The sequence below is a fragment of the Helianthus annuus genome, chromosome 5, assembly GCF_002127325.2.
Source record: "Helianthus annuus cultivar XRQ/B chromosome 5, HanXRQr2.0-SUNRISE, whole genome shotgun sequence".
Lineage (NCBI taxonomy): Eukaryota > Viridiplantae > Streptophyta > Magnoliopsida > Asterales > Asteraceae > Helianthus > Helianthus annuus.
This window is the reverse complement of record NC_035437.2, coordinates 148,725,978-148,735,522: the sequence shown is the minus strand read 5'-3', so window position 1 is coordinate 148,735,522 and position 9,545 is coordinate 148,725,978. Positions and strand designations below refer to the sequence as shown.

General features: G+C 40.1%; 1 protein-coding gene across 2 annotated transcripts; it reads left to right on the top strand.

The window, feature by feature from the left end:
- Window positions 1-722: 722 nt before the first annotated feature.
- Window positions 723-4,621, top strand: LOC110941547 (GDSL esterase/lipase At2g23540). 2 transcript variants are annotated; one of them, XM_022183187.2, is made up of 5 exons: window positions 723-3,130; window positions 3,240-3,340; window positions 3,459-3,707; window positions 3,809-4,064; window positions 4,279-4,621. In XM_022183187.2, the coding sequence occupies exon 1, from the start codon at window positions 788-790 to the stop codon at window positions 2,228-2,230; it is 1,443 nt and encodes a 480-aa protein (XP_022038879.2). In that variant the 5' UTR covers window positions 723-787; the 3' UTR covers window positions 2,231-3,130; window positions 3,240-3,340; window positions 3,459-3,707; window positions 3,809-4,064; window positions 4,279-4,621. The 2 variants fall into 2 exon arrangements, with proteins under 2 accessions (XP_022038879.2, XP_022038878.1); XM_022183186.2 differs by having other exon boundaries at window positions 2,462-3,340; window positions 3,459-3,701.
- Window positions 4,622-9,545: the final 4,924 nt, after the last annotated feature.

The window sequence follows — 9,545 nt, the reverse complement described above, 5'->3', positions numbered from 1 at the left end:
AAGCTGTTACAAAATTGAAACCGTGGAACCTAAACCTGTTAAAAAAATAAGTTAGTACCCAAAGGCGAAATTATGTATAAACCGCAGGACCCATTTATGTAATTAAGTCATTCAATTATGTTGTGGGTTTGAGTTTTTTAATTTTATTTTCAGCTGTTTATTTTTATCACTATTTTGAGTATTTTTAATTTTTTTCTAGATGTGGTCCAGAGATTTTTTAGTATTTTTTTCTTTTTTAAATTTGATTATAGATTTCGAGAGATTAAACTAACTTATATATTTTTTATTTCTTTGTTCAAGACTATTGCGATCTTGCGCTGTCATATACAAGGATGCCTAGAATTTCATAATTTCTGGCTCAAGGCTTTCAATTTTTCTCTAAAATGATTTTTTTTTCACGTCACCCGCTTATGTGACGCGTGACGTCACAAAATAAATGCTTTTCTATATGATATTATATTGGAAGAATTTATTATGGTAAAACAGTAGGCCAATATAGCTAGATTTTTCCATAATTAATGGGTGATGCATGCTCGACTGGTCAAACATTTTCACAAGACTCGGAATCTAAAAACTGTAAAAGTTAATGCCCACAATAACATGCGCCCATGTGATCACATGTAGATTAATGACTGGAAAACATTAACTTAAAATGATAGGATAACATATTATAATTACGCCATGGTATTTATATGTAGATAAAAGCTCTCTATTCTCCATCCTAACACATCATCTTTTTCTTCAAACCTCTAAAACCTTTTACGATAACAACAATCACGTAGAGATAATGGTCAATGAGTGTGCACCAAAGCCTCATGTGGCTCTTCTCGCAAGCCCTGGAATGGGTCACATCACCCCACTTTACGAGCTCGCGGTTCGTCTCGTCACTCAACATAACTTTCAGGTCACTTTTCTCGTCATCACTGCTGGCTCCACCGTTGCTCAAGACAGTTATTTAACCGCCTACCCAATTCCCGACCTCCATATTGTCGACCTCCCACCTCCAGACATGTCCAACGAACTCCTCAATAACATGAAAACCGTCGCCCGCCTCTGCTATATAGTTGAACAGTCCATTCGTCCGCTTCGGTCCGTCCTAAATGGATTGAAACGACCAAAAGTGAAAGCTCTTATTATCGATATGTTCTGTACGGGCGTGTTTGAAGCATGTAAAGACCTATCAATTCCGGTTTATTCATTTTTCACGGCTTCAGCAGCCCTTTTGACCTTCTCTTTATATCTTCCGACGCTGGATTGCAAGGCGGATGGTGAGTACGTGGATCTACCCGAACCTGTTAAGGTTCCCGGTTGCAACCCGATCCAAACTCAAGACTTGATGTATCTAGTCCCCAAGAGTATGATCAACGAATACCAACAGTGGTTTATGCATGTTAGTAGGTTACCTATGGTTACTGGGATATTTGTGAATAGTTGGGAGGATCTTGAATCGGTCTCACTCAAAGCAGTGAAACATGAACCGTTCTTTGCTAATATTCCCACGCCTCGGGTTTATCCCATTGGACCGCTCACGAAACAAGCTGAACCGGTTTTGACCAAGTATGAGAAAGAAACTATTGCATGGCTTGATAAACAGCCAAAAGACTCGGTCCTGTTTGTTGCACTAGGAAGTGGAGGGACACTAACTAGTGAACAACTCACTGAGTTGGCTTGGGGTTTAGAACTGAGTCAGCAGAGGTTTGTTCTAGTAGTTCGGAAGCCTAGTGACTGCGCTATCTCTGGGTTTTTCAGTGCGGGGAGTGACGTGGATGACCCTATAGCGTACTTACCGGACGGGTTTGTGGAGAGGTCGAAGGGAGTTGGGTTGGTGGTGAGTGGATGGGCGCCTCAGGTGGGAGTGTTGAGCCACCCGTCCACGGGGGCATTTTTGTCTCATTGCGGGTGGAACTCGACGGTGGAGAGTGTTAAGTATGGTGTGCCCATTATTGCGTGGCCGTTGTTCGCGGAGCAGGGGATAAATGCCGCGCTGTTAAGCAATGAGGTCGGGGTGGCGATGAGGATGCCTATGGTTGGTGAAGGAGGGGAGGCGGTTGTGGTGCGGAGAAAGAAGATAGAGTCGGTTGTGAAGGCGGTTATGGAGGGTGAAGAAGGTAAGAAGCTCAGGAGGAGGGCGAAAGAGCTCCAAGCGAGTGGTAGGGAGACATTGAGTCGTGGTGGGTCGTCTTATGAAACACTCGCTCGAGTTGCTGAGTCATGGAACATCGAGACTTGAGGGTTGTCTAGAAGAAAAATGCACTTCAGTGTTCGTTTGTAACACTTGTATAAGAAAAATGCACTTCAGTGTTCATTTGTAGCTTATATGTGTTATTGTTTGCATCTGTGTTTTATGCTTTTGTATGTTTTATTTGACTCTAATGTATGTATACACATCCTTACAATTATATATACTTGTAATTTGCAACACTAAAAGGCATAACAGGGTTGTACTTTGTGTATTACTGATGTTCAAAGCATTTGATATTTGTACTTTAGGTTTTTAGGTTTGTAAACTCTTTTGGGCTGACAAGCTAAATCAGCTTTTCTCCATTTACCCTCCTCACCAGCAACGACAGAGAGATAAGAGAGAACGGAGGAAGGGCCGCCGCCAACGGTTATGATTCACGACGGGATGCGACGCGCATAACAACGGTGGATTTCAGAAAAAAGAGAAAGCGGACGGAGCACTGATTAGGGTTTCGACAATCCGTTCAACGGTATCATCCCTCCGATAGCACTCTAGAAACGGTGGTCTATTGGGTAACAAATAAGAGGGTTATGTATCTCAGTACAGAGAGATGACGGTGATGATTCAGATATCGGGAGTTCCAGTGAGGTCTAGCAAATCCTATGGTCACAAAACCGAAACTTATGTAAGATTTAAGATGATACTTACATAATTGACTGGATGGCCGGTGGGATACACTACGCAGAGAGAGAAGATGGCCGGTTAAATACACAACTTGGCGGACCCCTGTTTCCGAAGACGACGAAAACCGCTAAAAATTTGACTTTTAATTTCATGTGGCTCATCTTAGTGATATTGCTACCTTAGACCCTAGAAATCGTCTTTACTGTAGAATAGTAGTCTTGCTTGCTGTCGTTGTGATAGTCATTCGAAGCCAGGAACATTGAGGTACAAATTCCTAGAGGATAAAGGGTTATTATTGGGTCTAGAGTGTTAATTTTATCGATTTAGTGTTTTTAGAAAATATGATTATGAATGGGGCAACAACACTATGCAGTGCCGTTTCTAGACCCGAATTCGGCGGGACAAGTTATATTATACGGTGTGAATTACGCCTCTGGTGGTGGAGGGATTATGAACGCCACCGGGCAAATATTTGTAAGTTGTTAACACTACTAGAAAATACACCTATCTTGACACACTAACTAAATATGTGGCTACAAAGTTTATTGTTTCTGGTAATGCTAATCTAAATGTGTCCTAAATGTGCCTACAGGTTAACAGATTATCTATGGACATCCATATAGATTATTTCAACATCACTAGAAAACAGATTGATAAACTTCTTGGTGCATCGAAAGCAAGGGAGCACGTCATGAAGAAATCGATCTTCTCGATCACTATCGGATCTAACAACTTCCTTAACAACTATTTGCTTCCTGTTCTCTCAATTGGAGCTAGGGTTTCACAGAGTCCTGATGCTTTTGTAGATGATCTCATTAGTCACCTCAGATCACAGGTTACTGTAAGTTTCATAGATTACATTATAAAAGTAGATGCATAAAAAAATAATAATGCAATCGTATCCAAATATATAACTGGATCATAAACTAATGGTTATTGCAGAGACTTTATCAACTTGATGCACGAAAATTCATCATAGGAAACGTGGGGCCGATTGGATGTATTCCTTATCAGAGGACGATTAATCAACTGAATGAGAACGAGTGTGTTGCGTTGCCTAATCAACTCGCGCTTCAATACAATGCTAAATTGAAGGATTTGGTGGCGGAATTGAACGATAATATCCCGGGAGCCACTTTTGTTCATGCCAATGTATACGACTTAGTCATGGAGCTCATCACGAACTATGACATATACGGTAAGATCAAAATTGATCCATCAGATAAAGATAAACATGATCGTTTCCTTTTCAATATTTTTAGAATGTTAAACTCAACTCAGACACCCTTAAACCTACTACTAAATATGCACGCTCAACCACTTTGGATGGAAACAATTTGATACAGCTAGACTACAAGCCCTTTGACTATTTTCAATAAGCTAACTCAAGTTTTGTTTGTTGAATATTGTAGGATTTAATACCGCAAGTAAAGCATGTTGTGGGAATGGAGGTCAGTATGCAGGGATTATTCCGTGTGGTCCGACGTCGAGTTTGTGTGAGGACAGAGATAAACATGTGTTTTGGGATCCTTACCACCCTAGCGAAGCTGCAAGCGTGATCATTGCTAAACAATTGCTCCAAGGTGACCCAAAATATGTGTCTCCTATGGGTCTCAAGGAACTTCAAGATCTAGATCTTTAGGATAAACACTCAACTGCTGCTGGGCTTTTTTGTATTGTGAATTATTGTTGCCCGCGGCGCAACACGCGCGGGTCACTTTTCTAGTTTTCATATAATCATCAACTTTTAGGTCAGTAAACTTTTACATAAGACCTGCGTAGTGGACATTATTTGGCATTATTGAGCAATCAAACAAGCCTAATCAAGCCCCCTCCCCACCCCCTGGGCATTATTGAGCAATTTTCCTCCTAGGCTTTTTTTAATAATGCCTTCTCCAAATTTCAACCACCAATCACATTTAATCTTCCTTTTTTGGCCAACAGCTTTTTTTGTTGGTTTTTTTAATTTATTTTTAATTCTCTACACCCTTTTAACATAATGCCAACATCCCCACTACACCCATTTTAGAAAAACGCCCAATAATGCCCCTTGCTGACTATACTGCCACATGGCGGAAAACGCCCAAGGGTAGGGGCATTATTCACCCTTACCACTACGCATGGTCTAAGAATGATTCTATCATATACATATCCTTACAATTTTCATATAATCATCAACTTTTAGGTCAACACATTAAAAAAACCCGAGAAATTTACGAAAATAGCCAAGAAAATGTTTGACTTACAAAAATGGCTAGCTCATGCGTCAGTGGAGCAGGGCATCACTGATTACGAGAGAGCTTATGTGTCTGCATGGTCATTCATGCGTCCACCAATGTAGAAGTGACACGTGTCTTAGTGACATCATGCGTCCCATGCGTCCGTGACTCATCCCATGCGTCCGTAACTCTTCCCATGCGTCCGTGACTCATCTCATGCGTCCGTGACTCATAAAATTTACTTTTAGGAGCTTTGAGGCATCCCATGCGTCCGTGACTCATCCCATCATCCCATGCGTCCGTTTGAAGCATCCCATGCGTCTGTGACTCATCCCATCATCCCATGCGTCCGAGACTCATCCCATGCGTTGTCGACTCATCCCATGCGTCAGTGACTCATCCCATGCATCTGTGACTCATCCCATGCATCCCATTTTCGTACTTGCCGCTTCATCCATGCACGCATCCATATAAAGAATTAAGGGGCATAAGAGGGGTGATGCCCCATTCCAACGATGCCGCAACCCCCGTCCCCTAACAAACCTGGGAACGGGCGGCCGTGGCCAGTTTGGGTGGTATCTTGTGTTTATACATTTTGGCAGCGGAATTTACATAAGGACCGTAGTTAGGAAATATTTTTATCAGAGTAAAATACCACATTTTCATAATATTAAACACATGGGATAAAACCCAAGTTTTAAATACACACATTTTCATAGGAATAAATCCTATTTTATTTAATAAAAACATCTATTTATTTTAGGTAACTTTATTGCCACTTTTCCAAGCCTTCAGTGCTGTCCAGCTGACTTCTACTTGGCTTTCACATTTTGTTACCTGAAACACGTTTAAAAACATTTTGTCAGTGGGAAATAGTAGGAAATACTGGTGAGTGAATCCCAGTTTAATCAAGTTTAAATAAAAACCATTGTACAGTATTGAGGGCGATCTCACAATTACATTTGTTTCCAAATCATATCAATTACCACCCACGGTACTGTCAACCCGACTTGTGGTCATTTTACTCCTTGCAAGACAGTAACAAATTTTGTATACAAAACCCCAACATACCGACGATAATTGTATCCTTACAAATACTCAATTACTGCTTAATATACAATTAATCGTGTGAGGTGTTGTAAAAACAATTTGCAAAAAGGAGATTACTCACATTGCTGTCTTAGATTTTCTGTAAGGGTTTCCTGGTGAAAATCTATAAATTATACAAATGCACACGTGTTAGTATAATAACCCATTTTAACATTAGTAATACCCTCCCCGAGACGGCATTCCAACGACTACGTCGGGCAGAACCACGACAGCCGTTACGGAACCCTAGATCAATCAAGCAGCGTATCTAATACGTATCCAGGGGTTATGATACTTACAACGGAGCAGAACTTTGTTTATTAGGGGGGTATTATACCCAAGAATTATGCTTATTATGTTGAGAGGGAGAAAAGAAAACTGAACAATCGAAACTGAGCTCGATCGCCCAATTTATAGGGCTGATCATACATTCCGTCACGCCCCGCGACGAAGGAAGGCAGGGCCTTCGCGGACCGTGACATATGTGGTCTAGGGTGTAGCCTTGCCCGGTCACGAGGTAGGGTCGACACGCATGAGGACACGTGGCGGCTCAGGGTGCGGCCGCTTGTCCAGGCGCTCGCGGCCCGCGTAGACTCAAGTGGAGTCTGTCGGGCCCGCCAGAGCCCCTATTTTCTTGTTTTTAATTAAATTTAATAAAAATTAAGGTATTCGCGGTCCGTTTTTACGTATGGGGGGTATTTTAGGACATATTGGGATATTTAGAATATATCAGGGTGTCGGAAAATTTTCAGGAGGGTTGTTATATCCTCCCCACCTTGTTTTAGAGCTCGTCCTCGAGATCTACTGGAACAAGTGTGGATATTTCCTTTGCATTTCTGATTCAAGCTCCCATGTGTATTCTCTTCCTCTTTTGGAGTCCCATTTTACTTTGACCAGAACTAATCTCTTGTGCTTGAGGTTCTTAATTTTCCTGTCTTCAATTTGTAGAGGCCTTTCTAAAAATTTAAGATGTTCATTTACCTCTATATCCTTGAGAGGTACTACCAGTGATTCATCAGCTAAGCAATTCTTGAGATTAGATACATGAAATACTTCATGTATTCCTGTCATTTTCTCTGGCAGTTGTGGCTGATAAGCTACAGGTCCTATTCTTCTAATAATCTCAAAAGGTCCAACATACCTGGGACTTAGCTTTCCCCTCTTGATAAATCGTACAACTCCTTTCCAAGGAGAGACTTTCAACAATACTTTGTCTCCTATCTAAAATTCCAACGGTTTTCGCCTGTTATCAGCATAACTCTTTTGTCGATCACAAGCTGCTTTCAGTCGTTCCTTGACTTGAATGATCTTGTCGGTTGTTTCTTGCACTATCTCAGATCCAGACAGTTGCTTTTCCCTAATTTCTGCCCAACAGACTGGGGTTCGGCACTTTCGTCTATAAAGTGCTTCGAATGGTGCAGTATTGATACTGGTGTGATAACTGTTATTATAAGAAAATTTTATTAAGGGTAAGTGATCGTCCCAATTACCTCCTAAATCAATTACACAAGCTCTAAGCATGTCCTCCATTGTTTGAATTGTCCTTTCGCTTTGTCCGTCCGTTGAGGCTGATAAGTTGTGCTTAGATTCAACTTGGTTCCCATTGCTTTTTAGAAACTTGTCCAAAAATGAGAGGTAAAACGGCTATCCCTATCAGAAACAATTGATAAAGGAATTACATTTAATGAAACTATTTTATTTACATATAACTTAGCTAATTGTTCCATACTGAAAGTTTCCTTCATTGGTAGAAAATGAGCTGACTTAGTTAGCATGTCTACAATCACCCAGATTGTATCATTACCTTTCCTTGTTTTGGGAAAAAATTTGGTAACAAAATCCATTGTTATTAATTCCCATTTCCATACGGGCATTTCTAACTGTTGCAGCAATCCTGAGGGTTTCTGATGTTCACCTTTGACTTGTAAACAGGTTAAACATTTAGAAACATAAGCTGCTATATCCTTTTTCATTCCTATCCACCAAAAATTCTTTCTTAGATCCTGATACATCTTATCACTTCCAGGATGCATCGTATATTTAGACTTATGGGCTTCTTCTAATATACGGTGGCGTAGGTTTCCTAATTTAGGTATCCATATTCTTTTCTTATGGAATCTCCAAATTCCATCTGTTCCTTGTTCTAATTCCTTGATCATACCTTTTAAATTTTCAGTATCATCCTTGATTACTGATTCTTATGCCTTTTTAATTTGTTCATTTAAATCTACTCATATTCAACTCCTTTTGCCCAAAAACATACCTTAAACTCTTATGATCTGTGAAAATGGTAAACTTACTACCGTAAAGGTAATGTCTCCAAATCTTAAGGGAAAAAATTATGGCTCGTAATTCTAGATCATGGGTTGAATAATTCTCTTCATGATTCTTAAGTTGTCTAGATGCGTAAGCTATAACTTTTTGGCGTTGCATCAATACACATCCATAACCTAACTTAGAAGCGTTACAATAGACTACAAAATCTTCAGTTCCTTCTGGTAACGCTAGCATGGGTGCATGGGTTAGTCTTTGCTTAAGAATTCTAAAGGCTTCTTCTTGCTTTGGTCCCCATTCAAACTTAATGGATTTACAGGTTAGCTTAGTTAAGGGAATGGCTATTCTATAAAAATCTCGAATAAATCTTCTATAATAACCGGCCAATCCTAAGAAACTTCTAACCTCGGTTGGTGACTCAGTGGTTTTCCATTTGGTAATTGCCTCGATCTTTGTGGGATCCACATGAATTCCTTCATGATCTACTAAGTGTCCAAGAAACTATACCTGTTCTAACCAGAATTCACACTTCAAAAACTTAGCATAAAGTTTTTCCTTTCTTAATAAACTTAGTAGTGCGTGCAAATGTTGTGCATGTTCCTCTTTGCTCTTAGAGTAAATGAGAATATCATCTATAAAGAAAATTATGAATTTATCCAAATATGGCTTACATATTCGGTTCATCATGTCCATAAATGCAGCTGGGGCATTGGTTAAAACAAATGGCATGACAGTAAATTCATAATGGTCGTACCTTGTTCTAAATGCGGTCTTAGGAATGTCCTCTTTCTGTACCTTTAATTGATGATATCCTAACCTTAAATCGATTTTAGAGAAAAATCGAGCTCCTTGCAATTGATCAAACAGATCATTCTCGGTAATGGATACCGATTCTTAATCGTGACCTTGTTCAATTCACAGTAGTCAATGCACATACACATCGATCCGTCTTTCTTTTTAACGAATAAAATCGGTGCTCCCCATGGTGATGAGCTTGGCTGTATGAATCCTTTCTCCAACAATTCATCTAATTGTTTCTTCAGTTCCTGCATTTTGGCGGGTGCCAAACGGTAAGGTGCTTTGGCAATTGGTGCTGT